The sequence below is a fragment of the Pelodiscus sinensis genome, chromosome 8 (genome assembly GCF_052426305.1).
Source record: "Pelodiscus sinensis isolate ZL-2025 chromosome 8, ASM5242630v1, whole genome shotgun sequence".
Lineage (NCBI taxonomy): Eukaryota > Metazoa > Chordata > Testudines > Trionychidae > Pelodiscus > Pelodiscus sinensis.
The window spans coordinates 36,682,985-36,702,623 of NC_143059.1; the positions used below are offsets into that span (position 1 = coordinate 36,682,985).

The window sequence follows — 19,639 nt, forward strand, 5'->3', positions numbered from 1 at the left end:
TACTAATTACCAGACACTAGTTATATTTAGCATAATAAAACACTGACTCTGTGTCTACACTACAGAGGGTTTTTTTCGGAAAAACGGCAGTTTTCCAAAAAAAAAAAAAAACCCCTTCACTTACGTCCGCACTGCAATCATGTTCGTTCGAAAGAAAATCGAAAGAACAGTGGTTTTTTTCTGACATTGGCAAACCTCCTTCTATGAGGAAGAAGCCTTTGTCCGAAAGAGCTCTTTCAGAAAAAGGTGTGTGTGGACGGGGAAGAGGGAGTTCTTTAGCAAGAAGAGGAAAGAAGAAAAAGCACAAGTGCCCTGGTGGCCATTCCGCCCATAGTTCTCACAGCTTAAATGTGAGATAGCGTCTATTCAGTGTAGACGCTATCTTTAAAAAAAGCAGATAGCTTTTTCAATGCGCTTGGGAAGTGTGGACGCTCTCCTTCAGAAGAAATTTTTTTTGGAAGATCTCTTCTGGAAAAGCTTCTTTCAAAAGAAATCTGCAATCTAGACATAGCCTTAGAGTGTTTAGGGCTGAAACCTCAGAGGTGCAAGGACGAGCAGCTCTTCCACTATTTTTCAAGCAAAATGGATAATTTTCTTCATACTACAATGAAGTGATAAAAATCCTACCCTTCTGTTCAAATAATCCTGAAGTAGTACACAAAAGGCAATGTGCTTAATTACTGTATCCAACTGAAAAAAGATATCTGCTATATTTTAATATAAATGCAGCGCAGATACAGATTCCAATGGGTGCTAAGCAAGGAAATGTACTATAAAAATATAGACCTACAAATCCATGAGTTTCTATCACCCAAAGAAGCCCAGTACTTTTTATTATTATTATTATTATTATTAAAAACCTCCTTTAGTCATGACCCTTTATTTGTTTCCCACATACTCAACACTCGGTTACAGTGCCTGCTGCTCTTCTGCTTCTTCTGTTTTTCTGCTAATGCTCAAGGGTGAAAGTGAGCCTGTGCAGGCCAGTATGGATTCCAGTCAGAGATGGCCACCAGAACAGCCCACACACAACCAACTTTTTGCTTCTCCCCTGTCAGCAGCCAGTAGGGTCTGCATGCACTGCAGCACTTGAACCTCACTTCTGCTTTTGCCTGGAATCCCCAGCTGTTTTCCCTGGGTTCACCCTAACAGATATACAGATCTTCTTACTAAAAGTTGATACTACCTTTTGAACCTAAGTCAATTATGTGCATATACTTTTCCTGCTTTAACTTCTAGAAATAATTTTTTTTCTAGTTAATAAATTTTCAGTTAATTTCAAAATTTACTATAACATTGTGTTCCATTTGAGAGCTAAAGTACAACTGATCTTTGATAAGTGACTGGTCATTTAAGACTAAGAGTAACTGAATATTGTTGTGATTTTTTATGTAAACTGACCATCTCTCACAAACTCAAGCTTACCTGGCGGCAAGACAGTCTCCTTGGGCATTCCAGTCTGTCTGTGACTTCATGTAAGCCTGTTATAGAGCTTTAGGAGTTCACACTTGTTCTTGGGTTGATGAAACCCATTTATAGAAGATACCACCAGTTTGGGAGATTTGCCCTGCTTCTCAACAGTCTTCCCTTACTTTGGCACTCATGGTTGTAAACCACTCCAAACAGCATTTAAGAGTTTTACGGTCTATGACAGATATCTATAAAATCATGGGGTGAAGAAAAAGCATTATTTATTCTTCACATAACTTAAGAACCAAGGGCCACAAAATGCAGTTATGCAGCTACAGGTTTAAAATGAACATAGGGAAGTACTTAATCACAAAACACAGTCTTAAGGAATGTTGTGCAGGCCAGGTTCATAAATGAGTTAACAAGAGAATTAGCTAAGTTCATCCAGCCCTTGTTCTAAATGTCCCTAAGCCTCTGACTGCCAGACTGGACAAGAGGAGATGAATCACTTAGGGCTCATCTGGGCTATGTCTAGACTGCAAGCCTCTTTCGAAAGAGGCTTTTTCGAAAATATCTTTCGAAAAAGCCTCTTTCAAAAAAGAGCGTCTAGACTACAACCAGTACTTTCAAAAAGTAGTCCAGATGCTCTCTTTCAAACAATCACAGTTTGCATTACATAGTGCCTTTTTTTGAAAGAGCACTTTTGAAAAAAGGAGTTCTTCCTCATAAAGTGAGGTTTTCCGCAGTTGAAAAACTACCTTCTTCTTTCAATTTCCCTTCAAAAGAACACAGCAGCAGTCTAGATGCAGGGGAAGTTTTTGGAAAAAAGGCCACTTAAAAAAAAAAAAAAAACCTGTAGTCTAGACACATCCCTAGATTACATGGAACAGTCGAAAGATCTTCTTCTGATCACACTTTCAAAAGCAGAGCTTTCGAAAGTGAAAGTCATTTAGACACGGCTTTTACAGTGAACAACCCCCCCCCCCCCGCCCCAGGTTTACGTGGCTTTTCGACAAACGGGGAGAGGGGCTCACCGAACACACCTTGTCTAAACTACTTTCACTTTCGAAAGCGGAAGATATGCAAATTCCCACCGAATTTGCATATCCTCTTTCGACTGTTCCGTGTAGTCTATATGAGCCCTCATTAACTTCCTTCTTGTGCTCATTCCCTCCAAATCATCTGGCAGTGGCCACTGTTGGAAGACAAGAAACTGGACTAGATGTACCAGTGGTCTGACCCAGCATGGCCATTCTTATAGTCTCTATCTAAAACCAAATATGTGAGTATAAATGGTCAATGATGCTAGTTCCCGGATTGCCAGTGACATCCTTTATTGAAGTACCTGCTTTTTCAGTCCTCCCCCCCCCCCCCCCCCCCCCCGAAATTGCACAAAACCATTAAAACTTCCCTCAGTGTTCCTAAATGTCCATGGAGTCACTAATTGCTACATTACCCTGAAAGCAATCATTTGTTACCATTCCAGAGTGCTAACAATTGAAATCTGTCCATTTGAAAACAAGACAATGCAACAGCTGTGCTATCATCATGAGCATAGTTATGCAAAATAAATATTTCTGAAAAATAAACATTTTTATTACAAATACCTGTAACAACTTCAAAACCCATAACTCTGTTGCTCTTCCACTTCCCCTGACCATCAGGGAATGAGGGCAAAGTGTACAGTGTACGTGTCGTCCTTTTTTTCCTTGGCTGCCTAGGGGACAGGGACAGCGGAGTACTTAATACAAGCTGCGTACTTCCTCTTGCTCCATGATCGTCAGGGAAAGACGCAGAGCAGTAGTGACCTAGTATATGCGCTACAACCCTCCTTCTGTCCTCCCAAAATGGGACCCTTGGCCCCCCCCCCCGCACTCATCCTTATGCCTCCCAACCCATTCCTGACACACACACCCCAACACCTGTCCTTATTCAGGTAATCATCCAGTGATCCATCACCTGTCATCCATTTTCAGTCCCTGACAAACAGAGGCTAGGGATACCAGTCCTACCCATTCTGGCTAATAAATACTGATGGACCTAACCTCCATGAATTTATCTAGTTCTTTTTTGAACCCTGTTAAAGTCCTGGTCTTCATGACATCCTCTGGCAAGGAGTTCCACACGTTGATTGTGCACTGCTACCTATTCATTTCATTTGTTGACCCCTAGTTCTTATGTTATAACTTTTCCTTATTCGCTTTCTCCACATCTGTCATATTTTATAGACCTCTATCATATCTCCCTGTCTCCTCTTTTCTAAGCTGGAAAGATCCAATCTTTTTAATCTGTCTTCATATGGTACCCATTCCAACGCCTAATTATTTTTGTTGCCCTTTTCTGAACCTTTTCCAATGCCAAAAATTTAAATTACTCAAATTTAATGCTCTCAAATTTAAATTACAGGACATTTGATTTTATTAACTTGCGAAGTGCTGATTTTTGACTTGCATAATGTCACTCTTTCTTGTTCTTTTAATGAAAAACTAGGCACAATTAAAACTATGCAAACTTATTTAATCGCTTTTTAATATACTGAGAAAATTGGATAAAATAATTATCATTAGCTATGCAGTAATGCTCAAAAGGTAAGCCATGAGAGGACAGCAGGGACCAAAGTCATATATTTCATGCCCCTCCCAGAACAGCTAGTTGCACCCCTGTTTAACTTGATTTCTCATGGGATCTGAAAACCCAGTATAACCACATTCTTGGCAAACCACCATGAATATATCTGTCACCTGCTATCCCCAGCTGCCCATGGAACAGTGATTCCATCCTGTAAATTGACATTCCCTGCTTATCAATAAACTACAGCCTATACGAGCACAGGATACTAAATTCCAAGAGGCTCTGGGAGACAGACCCATAGTCTCCTATAGACAACCACCTAACCTCAAGATGATTCTTACCAACAACCACAGGACATACCACACTAATACCAGCCCTGGTACCTTCCCTTGCAACAAACCCCGTTGCCAGCTTTGTCCACATATTCACTCTGTTGATACCATTATTGGACCTAACCAAGTGAGTTATAAGATCAAGAATACATATTCCTGCGCATCCAGAAATATAATTTATGCTATCATGTGCCGAAAGTGTCTGTCTGCTATGTACATTGGACAAACATCTCAGACACTTCGCCAAAAGATCAATGCCCACAAAACAGATATTAAACAGGATCACAAAGAAAAAACAGTTTCTTGCCATTTCAACTAGAAAGGACATTGTCTCAACGACTTGATTACCTGCATCCTGCTTCAAAGGCCTTTTAAAACTGCACTTGAAAGAGAATCCTCTGAACTGTCATTCATGCTTAAATTCAACACTTTATACCTAAGTTTGAATAAATACTCTAATTATCTTACCCATTACAAAGATAGCTTCCCCAATTATCACCTCTAATATCATTAGCTCACAGACATTTACCTCCCCCCCATCCCCCTTCTGTTCTGAAATTTGATTTGTCCTTTTCATATGTGTTCATTTTTTTAAATTGTATCCTTTGGTATATATGGTTGTGACAATTTTCTTCCATTATTTGATCTGAGGAAGTGGGTCTGGCCCACGAAAGCTCATCACCTAATAAACCATCTTGTTAGTCTTTAAAGTGCTACATAGTCCTGTTTTTTGTTCCTGTCAATGTGTGATTTATATGTAGCTCAGTTGTACCAAACGGACTTATACCCCATGGTAAGGAGTCTGCCCCCCACCTGACAACAGCTTGTGTCCCAGACTCTGTCTCATTTTGGTTGCCTTTGACTACCCCCTCCTGATACGTAATCAATGGCCCTCTTCAACAACTGGAAGTTAGCAGCAGCTGTGCAACTAACTGAGCTGTAATGAGCATACTTGTGTTAGCTTAACTATAGGCATCTGATCTGGGGTAGGTAGGACAGTGCTTTGTTTGCAATAAATCTGACTCTGGTGCCTTTGTATCTTATTCGATTCTGTGGCCCTTGGGGTCTCTCTCGGAGTCTCCTGTGCTGACTACTTGTGCAAAGCCCGTATGACTCTGGGTACATCTACACTTTCTCCCTAGTTCGAACTAGGGATGCAAATGTAGGTGACTGAAATTGCTAACGAAGTGGGGATTTAAATATCCTGCACTTCATTAGCATGACCTCACCGGCACATTACTCCTCATTTTTTGAGGAGTAACGTTTGTTCAAACCAAGGGGTTTGGTTCGAACTAACGCATCCCGGCATGCACTTTCGCTTTCGAAACAGCTGTTGAACGGAGTAACGTGCCAGTGAGATCATGCCAATGAAGCGTGGGATATTTAAATCCTCGCTTCATTAGCAATTTCGGTCGCCTACATTTGCATTCCTAGTTCAAACTAGGGAGCAAGTGTAGACGTACCCATAGAGAGGGAGCATACGAACATGCACGCAGTCCAATAGTTATCATTGGACAGAGCAAGATACCTGTTAGAACACTAATTGTGACTGCTGACCAATTATAATACACACAGATCAAATTTTAATTTAGACACAGAGGACATCTCTTAAATGCATCTTTGTGCAATGATAATCCATTCCATTCTTAAAATTATTTTGTTCCCAGAATATACTTGAATCTTATAACTATTAATGGGATTATTTTTAACAGCCATAACAAACATTGCAAAATACATTTTCCTTTGCTAAAAAAGTCTCCTCCTTTATCAAATATTGATTTTTAAAAAGCCTTATTGTACATACAAGTTGACTTTTTTATTTAGACTCACTATTCACTGCCTCATGTTGTTAATGTTTCCTCATAAATACAGTCAACCCACAATTTTTATGTCGGTATATATTTTTCTTCTTTCTGGTTTCTCCAGTGGCAAATAAGGTTCTGCTTACAAAGCAATAAACTGAACAAAGTTCCCCTTTATTTAGTTCCCTATCAGGATGCAGAGAAAGTTCTTAATTAGCAGGGTTTTATCTATTAACCTCATTTTTTCTCCTGGGTGGTAGAAGAAGTGTGACAGTGCAGCATCACTCTTCCTCATTACTAGAGACAGTATCTGCATTTATAATGAATTGTTTTCTCTGTCAGTTGCCTGGAATGCATGCTGTTTCAGTTTCTTATTTTGAAGATATCCATAACATAACTATGCCTGTGTAATCTGTGAATTAAAGTATCTGTCCTGACTTTACTTTTATTCCATCCTAGCAGTATTTTTCAAAGATTTTTTAGCTTTCCTCCCTTTTTGCACTGAGTTCTCATTCAGCAACTAGATCTTAACATGTTTCCACTTTTACAAAGTAATTGTTGCTGTTCAATTTTGCATTAGCAAAATGTCACAGCACAGCATGTTTATAGGTCTTATGGGTCATGAGCCAAATAACTTAATAAACATCTCTGACAATGAACTGAGAAAGGGGAAGCCAATGCCATTTTTATATACAATCCACCCCTCTCTGGGGTACTACCTTGTTTGTACTAATGCTTCATGACTTCATAGTAGGAGAGTGGATTTTTCTTTGTTATCCTTCCAACCTGTTTTCTGGGTAGCTTTGAATTATGTAGCTCAGCATGCAACTGGGTTGGTACCAACTGGCCTGAATATGGAGCCAAGATATTTCTATACCAGGAATCTTTCTACATGACTTTCCCAGAATCCTTTTCATTCAACCCACATTCTTCTGTTTAGGCCCAGATTAACCAATGTATACTTACTGTTCTTGTTCTGGATCCCTATCTGGGAAAGCTCTAGCGGCAATGGGGGAGAGGAGATGGGAACAACAAAACAAAACAAAGGCGAGTGAAAAAAAATATTATTAGCTCTCTAACATAATGTGCCAGGTCACAACCCCACTTGCTCAAATTTAGCTTAGTCTGCCTGTCGCCCTCCCCACCATCATGATGGAGGGGCAGTCGGACTGAACCATTGCATGGAATTGCATCATCCCTCACTCAAGTTTGTCCCAGCTGCTCCACCCACATGAAGTGGGACAGCTATGCCAAATTAGCTTAGAGCCATGCAAGTGTAGAATGGATGTGAGGAGCAAGTGGAGCCACCCAATGCTGGGGCAGGACTTTTAGTGGAGTGGGTAACTAGTAAGGTCCTGAGGGCAGTGGGTGATGGGCTTAGGATAAGTTTTTGGTGAGCAGTACGTTTGAGAGGGCTGCAGAGTGAGGGGTTAGAAAATGTTGAGTAGGGTGTGTGTTAGGGCAACTGGGATGTGCACATGGCCTGTTAAGGTACAAGGGGGTGTGAAAAATTGTGAGGTTGATATTTGTGAGGTGGAAAGGCTATTTAGTGTCCAGGAGAGGGAAGTTTTGGGGGCAACGATGCTTTCTTTACTTTCTAGTTTATGCAAAGTGAGAATGGGGGGTCATTTCCATAATGCACTGGACCCCAAACTTCTTTAATCAAGGCCTGCATATGTTGCTGGAAAGCAATGGAATACTTCTTGAAACAACTGGAATGTTGAGTTTTGTCTTTTTCTATCACTCAGCTCACAATGTTCAGAAATGCTTAAAATGTATAGCCAAGTTAGTAGCTCTTTGCCTCATATAACATCTTAGCTTACAAAGTTAGGTACAAACAAAATACCTACCATTCATGAGTAGGTAGAAATAGCTTGGAGAAAATAAGGCTATAAAAGGAAATAAATAAAACAGGTCTAGAGTCTGGTCCAGTCAGAAATGCAAAGTCATAAAACAAGTACACCATGGACAGTGCAAGCTACTATATCAGTTTGCATTCTCCTGATATGAACAAGCTACTTTTGAAAACATGTAGGACTATTCATATTTACCAATAACATACCAAATTGTTATCCTCTGTTGGATCTCCCAGCAACATTGCTGATTAGTCTCAGTTACGATGGTGTTTTTTATGTTTGAGACACTTGTCTACTAGCTCACCTTGAACAGTTTTTAGAGGGCAAGATCCCTTAGTCACTACCTCCATCTATCTAAGTTGAACCAGTGATTCTGGAGTGAAAGATTAAGAATCCTATTCCTACCTAGCTCCTTAGAATACATTAAAAATGGCGGGGGAAAGGGGAGAACCACGTTTCCTATATGGAATAATATAATATTAAAATGCTCTTTTTAAAATTACACCTAATGATATTGTGGTTTTGGAGTGACCTGATAGGTTTAACTGTCACCATTTGAAGAAGTTTCCCTGTAGATGACGCAATAATAATAAGGACTATGTAGGTGATTTGCTGTCAGTCTGTGAAGAATGTTGCTCCGTGCAGAGGGTTAAAGTGATGTACAAAAGTAGAGATGTCAGTAATTAGCCCACACAGCATATTTGCTGGAATTAGAGACCAGAGAGGTTTTCTCTTTATTTGAGCACACTACTAGGATCAGATGACTAGATTTGATGTGAAATATCATTATTTCAGGAAACAAGGGGAAAAGGCAAATACTGTTGAATTTCAGTCCTTTTTACAGTCTGCATCTTCTGGTTTGGGATTTTGGCCTTCAAAGAGGAGCTTTGAAACAGGATACAAGAATGGGAGTCAAATTCATTTTTTCAAGAAAAATGGCTCTTGCACAAGAGGGTGTTTTTACTCAAAAAGGAGCCGTTTACACTGCCCGTTTTTGTGCAAAAGCCTCTTGCACAAAAATGGCTGCTCATTACTTATGCAAATGAAGCATGGCAATATTCCATGCCGCACTTCATTTGCATATGCTTTTCCGCAAGAAGGCTATAGTATAGATGTAGTCTGTGTGTGGCAACTTGTCCCGATGCCACCTCAATTAAAAAAAAAAACAAATATAATGAAAACTGGTTATACAACAGCTGGTTTGAAACCAGGTGCTCTGAACTGTTGGAAGCCAAGATTAGGAAGCTTTCAAAGATACAGTGATTTTTAGAGACCAAATATCTCCCATGAGGAAAACAAATGTATTCCTCAAATTAGAAATTTTCACAGAGAAAGTGGTCAAAGATTCTCACCTAGGAATAGTGCAGTGCAGATGTATGGTGCTAATATGACAACTAAGAACAAAGTCCTTATGACACAGATCCCAAACATTGTATCATGTCTCATAGCTTCCCTGTGACCACCAGGCTTGTGCTTCTAAAAAGTGTTTAAAAATTATGCTAATTGTGAGTTTCAGTAAAGGTCATCCAATGAATCTTGGACTGTATAAATTTCTCTTCAATAATGTGAGTTTCCTGACACTGCAACTCCTGTAATGGTAATATGAGGTGGCACTTATTAAATGAAGTACCAGTTTGACTCTGAACTCAAAGTACGCATACAGGTATCTCTGAATGATCAGCTATGACCCATCTCAAAAGCCTTCCGTAATTTATCCGGTGTGCCATGCTTAGCTTATCTTGATTACATTTTTTGGCATCGAACATGCTGAGCTCTTCTCTCAGGACAGTATATAAATGATTTGTTCATGCATGACAGGGTAGAAACATTCATCAGAGAATGTGGAAACTGGTAATACTGAGCACAAGGAAGAAAGGGAGTCATTTTTTCTTACTTCAGACTTCACGGGAGAACTGAATAACCAGTCAGGAATGACCAGGAACTCTCATCAGCATCCCAGGAAACTTCAAACCCTTAGGATTCTTTTGCCAGGGAATCACACTTTCATTCAATATGATATTTACTTAGCAGGTGTTTCTAGTGGTGCGATGCTTGTCAGTCTTATGCTATTTAATATTTTATTAATGAATGGAAGAAAACAAAATTATTAATGATAAATGTTGCAGATGGCACAAAGATTGGAGAAAGTAGTAAATAATAAAAAGGACAGGTCAAATACAGAAATATAGAGCTTTCCGGGTTTCTCTGTAATATGCAAGCAAACAATGTGTGTATTTTAAATGGTTAAATAAAGTCATACAACTAAGAACAAAATGTAGGTTTGCAGGATGGGGAGAGGGAGAAACTCTACCATAGGAAACAGTGGTTCTGAAGAGACTCATGGTGGATAATAAATTGAACTTGAGCTCCCAGTGCAAGTTCAGAATCTTGAGAAAGGAGATTTTATTACCTCTGCATTTGGCACTGGTGTGACCACTAATTGAATTTGACCACAATTCAAGGATGATGTTGAAAGAAGAGCCACAAGAATGATTAAAGGAATAGAAATTATGCATTATAGGGAGCAGAGCAGCTTGAATCTATCTAAGGTGAGCTGCTTGAACCTAAGCAAAGAAGGTTAAGGGATGGCTTGATCAGATGTTTACAAGAAATACAAATTTGAGCATAGGGGGTCCTTCATTCCACCCCACAAAGATATAACCAGAAACAGTGGCTGGAAATTGAAGTTTGACAAACTCCAACAAGAAGTAAAATTTTAACAATGAGATTAGCTAGCCGTTGGCAACTTACCAATCACTGTGATAAACATTTCCAGGAAAGGAGAACCTATGTGGGGTTTTGTGTGTGCGCTCACGCTATTGTCTAAACAGGAATTAATTCAGTGAAGTCCTTTGGCCTACAGGCTAGATGATCATAGTAGTGTCATCTGGCTTTATAATTTTAGGGTAGGCCATTGCAAGACAAAATGACAGACCGTCTGTAAGATCACCGTGCAATTCTCTATCTAGATAGGCAGTCAGCAGAATTGGGTTGTTGCTGAAGGAACTCCCAGATTTAGGTTTCAGAGCTCTGATCAATTTCATCATAATTCCTTTCTCTCACAAGTCAGTTTTCTCTTAAATGAAAGTGATGAAAAAAATTACATATACCAGCTGATTATAAGAGACTTACATCTGTTTATTTCCCTATTTTAACCAACCAGGGAACATCTTTCATTTATCAAATTCATGTGAGTGGATTTAAAACACTGTACATCTTATTAAAATTTACTTTTAGAAACATTAAGTAAATATTTAGGATCTCCAAATTTCATCTGCTCATGGCTAAGCTTGAAGACCTGAACAGGAGGAGAAAACATTCTTAGATCATAAAGGGGATCTGAAATGTGCACCCTTTTGAATGGGGACATCCTGGTTTAGTGTTATTTAATACAAAATATTTTTCTTTTAACTTTTTTCATGGAAGACAAACTATGTCCTCTTGGCAAATTTTATAATCACCATCAGTAAAATCAGATGTATGTTGACTTTCACCACAGTTATTGAGTCAATCTACTTCCACAATTAAGGAATGTTCACCTTATTCTTCAAGGTACCTGTTTCAGCTAAATCACTGCCCTCACACCTACCATTCTAAATAGCACTTGACTTTCTGGAGCTTTAACAAGTACATTTGCTTGTTCTTTAGATTGACCCCTCCCCTCCCTCCTTCTCTCTCCCCCCCCCCCTCCACACACACAAAGGTTTTAATAAGATTGTCAAGAGCTATTTTGATAATTTATGGCTATTAGTCTATAATGTCTCCTAAAATGGTCTATCCGCCTCAAAATCCTGTACATATACACATGGATCTAGCCCAAATGGCTCCAAAAAAGTTAAATGGTGACCTCACCTGTCACTAAACCTGAAAGGCTATGGAGTTGATTACAGTCATGACTGCCACTCACTTACTAGAACAGTAATGAGAGACAGAAATTGCATTAAAGTCACTTGTTAGCATTCTAAATGAGATTACATTCACAAAGCTACCTACAGAAGGTGGTGCATAATTACTACTATTTTAATTTGCCAGTGAGAAAGCAACATAGTACTTCATAATGCTGCTGTTTACTTTCTTAAGGAAAAGGTCTTTCAGGATGACAATAGTACGGACCTTACTAGTGCCCCTAATTTAATAAGCAAAGAAAGATGTAGCTAAAACTAGGTACCAATCAACGGTTTAGAAGAAGGCTAATGAGAAAGGACAGAGTGAGAAATATAATAAAACTAGCAATACAGTTACTGTTTTCTTGTTTGTTCAGTTGCTGACTATAAATGAACAGCATACAAAAGTAAACATTAATAATAAACAAACAACTTATTTTCTATTTTAGAAATTCATTGTCTCCTTCTCATTCCTGTTTTCTTGCGGTTTCATATTACAGATATTACTTTGGCTGCATTCTCTGTAAGTAAAGAGTTTTGGTTTTCCCAGGATATTTAACTACATTTACTTGCAGTTATTTATGCCATAATTCTATTTTTTTAAGCTGGGCATTTTTCCTTCCTCACAGAGTCTGACAGGTCTCATTGGTTTTTATATTACTATTTTCTTCTTCCATATTCTTCCAATTACCTATCTACCATCACTGCCTTAAGATAGTCTTTAAAAAAAACCACATTTTTGTTATCTCTTACACAAACCTTGTGAGTCCATATTTCACAGGTCAGCACCATCCTCTTATTTTCAAGACCAGAAAGGGCTAACAATGTATTTTAGCATTCCCAGCTCTGAATGTGTGAACACAAGCCGGAATGACCTCCTGTAATCTCATTTTATGTGATTTTTTTAAAAAATCCCTCATATATGAGGTAAAAAGTTTCCATCACCTCTCATAACTTATTTTTGCACTGCACAGGTTCTTAATGTTTTTCACCTACCCCCATATCAAAGCTCCTTTCAGCTCAGTGGTGGGCAATCTGTGGCCAGAGGGCCACATGCAGTCCATCAGGTTATCATGTGTGGCCCACATGACATTTTGTTTACTGTTGCCCATGTGCAGGGTTTCCAGATTCTGCTAGTTTCCATCCATGTCAATTTTTTCGAACCACTATTATTAAAGTGACATTCATGTAAAGCAAGGGCACGTGAAGTGAGGTGAGTGCTGATTACACACAACACTGATGTGAGAACCGTGTACTTCCTCTGCATCTAAAGTGCTTCTGTGGTTCATTTGGCATGCCCTTCCAATTTTAGGCACACAAGCTTAGTTAGTTTATCTCATGAGACCATCTTGGTCACTAAAATCTTGCAGCCACTAAGATGAAGGAGGATCATGTGACCCACTTACTAACCTCGGCTGCCCATCACTGTTTAATTTCACATTGCTGTATGCTACTTGAGAATGTGTCTTGTGTGCAGTAGGTTTTGAATGCAATGGGACAATAAGGAGACATTAAAGCCCATGGTTACCTTAGAGAGAAAACTTCCCACATTTTCCAGACCTGATGTCGTGTGGTATGAAGATCTCATTCTTTGCCCTCCTAACCAGACTCTTCACTATCAACACTTTGACCCTTGCAGCTCCACTTAGAAGGCAGCAAGACACTGAATCTGCCACAGTCTGCTTTCCTGCATGAGCTAGCATAAGTAGCAACACAAATCTGGGATGTTCTGAACTAAAAAAGAGTCAGATCTGAAGGTCCTGCACAAGTAAAATATTTTCTTCCTTTCTTCTTCAAATTCACAATGCACAGAATGAGTATAAAAAATAATGCATAAAACAAGCAGCACCATCAGGGGGCTCAGCCACAAGGAAATGACATCACTGTCAGTGAAGTTCCTTGTCTGAGTTTCCTTGTAGAAATAGAAAGTGAAACAAAGGGTGATAAAGTGGATGATGTGAAAACAGATAGAAGCTATTACTTTCCACCAGCCACTCCTACATACATTCTTTGATCACAACTGGGTCACAGATGTTCTTTTTGTTTAATATGTGTAAATATTCTTTCATGAGTTTAAAGAATTTGAGTGACAGAAAATATATTGCAAATCCAACACAACTTAAGAATGTAGAAACTTGTCTTTCCTTTTTTATGAAATCCTTCCAGCAAAGAAAACAAACTGTCTTGCAATGCAAAGGATGAAGCATGTTCTATGGTACAACATCCATGCTAAAATAGCCAAAAACCAATTTTGAGAAAGATGACAATTAATAAAGCTGAGATATTTTAATAGTGCTTTTCAAAATTGCCATAGCAGTCAGATAACTGACCTACTCAAGACCAAGCATTAATAGATGTGCAAATCTTTTGAAGCTTTTAAATTCTAACATGGTCTTACTTTTGACGGTTGCTGTCCGGGTGCAGTTGTAAAGGATAGCTAGCTCCCCAAATACTTTGCCAGGTCCCATGGTGCACAGCTTCACACCTTCTTTTGTTACTTCAACCTTTCCATCTGTGGGGGAAAAAAATACCATTTAAAGTTACAAGCATCTTTCTCAGCTCAGTTCTTAAAGTGTGTTTTAGGTATAATGTAAATAAGAGCAACAGAACTCTTTGATTTTATGACAAATTCTAAAGTATGTTACAGAAAGGGAACTATATCATAATCCTTGGAAATAATTATTTTATAAATAAAGATTACAAAGAGGCATTGATTATTGAAGTTTCTTAATGGAGACAAAAGCTTAATGGCACACTGGAACAACATATAGCATATTTTATGGAAGACACTTCCAAATGATATTCTTTCAGATGTTTTGTATTAAAAAATAAGGTGATTCAGTTTTATCACACTTGGAAAACACTGAATAATTTTGTTCCCCCCTTTTATTTTAAACAGAAAAACTAATCCTTGTAAACATTCATCCATGAATAAGGCAGCTATTATCAAAAAGAAAATTACGTTGACTCATGGCCATTATATAGTTCACATCTTAGAGTAGCTTTTCTTTTTCTGAGCACCTTATCTTACTCGGGCAAGTCTGCTTTATCTGCTCACCAAGACTACACGTATAGCAGGACTATAAGGGGTATTTAATAGCAAGGGCTGCAGGAAAAGAAAGGAGGTCAATACCAATTTACAGGCTTCAAACAACTTCAGAGAAAAGACTGCCAGAGGAGGAAAATAGAAAGAAAACAGCCTCACCACCTACTATATGCATACTACTTCAGAAATAGTGTTGAAGTATGATTCATCAGGGACAACAAGAAAAGTAAGTATAATACCAATATAGGGGAATGCAAGGTTATTGTGCCCAATGTTTCCATTTATAGTGAGACAAAGGATCACAAGAAATGAAAACAGTATACTATTGAATAATAAAGAAAAAGAAGACCCACACTAACCAAAAACAAAACAAAAATGAAACAGTCATATCCATGCACACATGTCTACTTTAACTATTGATCTCTTTCTGGAATAGAGTTCTATAAATGTAGCTTTCCTACAGTTCTATAGACAAGAAAACCTTTTTATAGAATGTCTACTGGCAATAATTAGTGAAATTTAATATGCATTATGAAAATTCTGGTGCAAGTGGCATGAATGCAGAAAATATCAATTCACTATAGTCACCACACAATATAATTAACATTAAAAAGTTACCTACCTGTAACTGTTCTTCCACAAGAGAGGTGCAGACATGTACTCTACTTAGGTGCATACATGCCTAGCACCACTGCCAAGCAGCACAACTAAAAGTGGCACTCATCCTCAAGATTCATAGCTCTCTCCCTCCTCTCCTCCCCCTCCCCCCCGGCCATGGAAGGGCAGTTCCACCCTGACTTCTTCAGTTTCTTTGCACCAGAGTACTAGTTCTAGGACTGCCAACTTTCTGAGTGCAGAAAGCAGAACACCTTTGCCCCCTATGTCCTGCCCCTCTCTGATACTACACTACTATGCCACCATTCACTGTGACCCCACCGCCTGCTCATTCCATCCTCCCTCCTTCTGTTGCTCACTCTCCCTCACCCTTGCTCATTCACTCATTTGTGTCATGCTGGGTAGAGGACTGGAGTGTGGAGGAGTTAGGGCTCTGGCTAGGGGTGAAGGCTCTGGGTTGGAACCAAAAATGAGGAGTTTGGGAGGAGATTCCAAGCTGGAACAGGCACATAGGGTATAGGAAGGGTACAGGCTCTGGGCTGGGGTTGAGAGGTATGGGCTTTAGTCTGGGACTGTAGGGTTCAGAGTGTGGGAGAGGGCGCAGGCTCTGGGAGGGAGTTTGGATTCAGGGAGGGGAGACTCCAGGCTGGGGCAAGCTGTTGGGATACTCGGCACAGGCTCCAGGCAGCTCCTGGAAGCAGATAGCATTTCCCTCTTACTCCTAGGTGGAAGCACAGCCAGCCAACCAACTACTCTAATGCTATATTAACACTACATTTTATATTTTACTAATTTTACATAATTACTATATATATGAAAAATTTCCCTGGAAGACAAAGTGTTAGGTGAAAAACACTAACCACAGGTGGCGAGAAAGAAACGAGAGAATGACAGTGGTGCTGTCCTTACAGAGAAACTCCTAGGCAACTCCAGCACGTGGGGTGGACTGGCACATAAATCGAACACAGGAATGCATCTATTTGAAGTAGAAGGCAGCAATGTGTTCTTTACAGAATATTTACAGAATCCCAAGATAGCCCTATAAAATACATTTCAGAAGCAGCAGAATGATAATTCCAATATTATGCATATTACTCTATTCTACCAACATATCACATTATGATAAAAAGTATAGAACTCATATAAATATATAGAAAGGAAATGGGATATTAACAAATAATTCAATAGTAAACTTCAACCAAATATTTGCATCATAGAATAAAAATGTGTGTGGAGGGGTTGCTGTTTAATTGGGATGGATAGTATCAACTGAATGAGGTTTATAGTGAGCAATGAAAGGGGAATCTGTTCTTTTTCAGACATAATGTTTGGGTGATTTTTAAAGCTGTACAATTTTTGTACAAAAAAATGCACATTTTGGATGTCAAGTGTGTTAGGTTCCAATGGCATGTAATTTCAACCCTATGTTTTTCAACAAAGGTTTTTATGTGAGAATAAATGCTTTTTTTATTTCTCTTATTTCAAATAATTTCTGTATTACACAGACATTTTCCTAAGCCATGAATGCAGTAATGTTCTCAGCTCATGCCTAATTTAAATCATGAGAGTAATCTCATAGACACCAATGGACCTACTCACTTATTTAAGTATCTTATCAAATTCTTTTGTTTGTTTGATATTTAGAATTCATGTTTGATTGTTCTCAAATAGTAACAGAAAACAAATGAGATATAGTCAGCAGAGCACTTCTGCCAATTTTGACTTTACATGAATTTTTCACTTACATTAAATCATTGGTCTCCATTGTACAACTCATGAGTCAAATGGCCATCTCAAACAAGTATATATTCACACTCCTATGTGCACAGATTTGTGCACTAATCACACTCACTCCTTGAATATCAACTTCTGGTTCACATTAAGAATGTTAAGAAGTGAGTAATTAACTAAGCATGTAGTTGATACCATTACTACATGATTAGTCAATAAGGGAAAGCGCTCCAGATCCAGGAGCTACCGTGTTGCAGCTCTGCAGTTTAAATGTAGCAGGAGCTGGGCGTGGAGACAGCCCAGCTCCTACTACATTTAAACTGCAGAGCTGCAACGGGAGTAGGTCCCAGACCCAGTGTGAGCCAGGACTGAGTTGGGCTTGCTCAGTCCTGGCTTGCACCAAGTCCAGCAGCCCCCATGGACAGGGGCTTCTCTGCGGGATGCAGAGCAGGACCACTGCAAGCAGAGGCTGCATCACCGCAACTTCTCCTGCCCCGCCCCAACTGTGCTGGGGGAATGGGCTTTTAAGCTTGCTCACCCCAGCACCAGCTCCTGCTCCCCTACTCTTGTTGCCTCTTATACAGAGGCAGCTAGGGGAGGAGAAAGCTAGTAGTCAACTTGACTAGTCGCTTACATGCCTAGTTTACATTTGAATACAATAGAGACTGTGTTTAATGAAAACCCAACATACCCTTTGAAAAAAAATCAAGAAAAACTGTGCATAAATACACCTATACTTGAAGTGTTTGAGTGTAGGATAGGCTCGTGTAGCTTTTTCTGTGTCTATCACTTGTGCATGAATATTGGCTGCTTGCATATGTGTTTTTATGTGTATAAAATCTTAAACTAGAAATCTGCTAATGCATAATGATAAGATACATGCAGGCAATAGTGCTATAGTTCTGGCTTGCCATGCACTAACATATGTAGACAAGCTCAAAGAAAAATTCAGCTTCCTATCTGAGAAAATGTATAGAAAAATATCACTTGAAAAATTATAGTTTGGGTACAGTTTATTAATCATGGTTTTTACATGTTGTGTGTAGATTATCTTACAAGGAAGATACCAGCATTGAGTGTACATAAGAACATAAGAACAGCCATACTGGGACAGACCAAAGATCCATCTAGCCCAGAATCCTGCCTTTCAACAGTGGCCAGTGCCGGGTGCCCCAAAGGGAATGAACAGAACAGGTAATCATCAAGTGATCCATCCCCTGTCACTCATTCTGAGCATCTGGTACAGAGACACCACCATTCCTGCCCAGACTGACTAATAGCCATTGATGCACTTACCCTCTACAAATTTTTCTAGCTCTTTTTTGAACCCTGTTATAGTCTTTTACTTCACCACATCCTCTGGAAAGACGTTCCATAGGCTGACTGTGCATTTCATGTGTGTATAGCAAACATATTAAAAGATGAATTCTGTTACAGGTATATTTTGTTATAAGAGTCATTTAAATTATAAAAACAAAACAAAACAATTGTTACATATCATTGTTTCTTGACAAAAGAAATTATGTAAAGGTGCAGCAGTCCCAAGGGTTGGCTTGGATTTTAATGAGCTACTGACAGACTCCTGAAAGCAGCTGCTCTCTATATGGAAGTACAAGGAAAAAAAGAGAAAAAAGTAATAAATAACGGCATGGTGCCAGATTATGTATCTATGATTATGCAGAATGAAGGAAAATAAAGATCCAAACCAAGGCCAAGATAGAAAAGCTTACACATGCTGTTCACATTCACCACATATTTTATTTATAGGAAAGCAATGAATTGACAAAAATAGACCTTCCTTGGGATAACTCCTTCATATATTATATAGTAAATACCACAGAGAGCATTATCAACATCAAATCCACACTTTATTTGTCTCAGTCTCTGAGAACAAATTACTATCTGTCTTCCCTTTAGATTACAAAAACAGTTACATCTAATTTCATTTAAGGCAGCTATCAAGCACAGAAGCCAGCCTGCCACTGCAGAGAAGAGTGGTTGAAGAGCTGAGCTTTAGAAGATTAAAATCAATCTGCCCCAAAGAGAAAAAAAACATCTTTTATGTCCCTTTTGTAAACAAGAAGCTTAATACTGGTAGAACTACTCTGGAAAGACTCATACTTCCATCAAAACAGCTGCCTCAATCCCACCTGTGTAAATATTTGTGGGTAGTAGAATAAACGTGCAACACTGAGACCAAATCTTCCAGCACAAAAGAAACCTCAATCTACAATCAACAGTGGTCTCAAGCAATATCCATGATGCCAGCATACAACACAGTTACAGCCACATAGGAGGGCTCCATAGAATTCTCTTGGGTAGCTACTCTACTTTTCTATACTTCCAGTTACAGTGGAACAGTGTAACATGAGGTGCACAATTTTGCAGTTCC

At 39.0% G+C, this 19,639-nt stretch overlaps 1 protein-coding gene across 2 annotated transcripts in view; it reads right to left on the reverse strand.

The window, feature by feature from the left end:
• The window catches only part of PRKG1 (protein kinase cGMP-dependent 1), a 935,506-nt gene that overhangs the window by 538,407 nt on the left and 377,460 nt on the right, over window positions 1–19,639 (reverse strand). For both annotated transcript variants that reach the window (XM_075935047.2, XM_075935046.2), the window contains exon 3: window positions 14,254–14,367. In XM_075935047.2, the coding sequence (XP_075791162.1) occupies window positions 14,254–14,367 (114 nt within the window). The remainder of the gene's footprint in view (window positions 1–14,253; window positions 14,368–19,639) is intronic.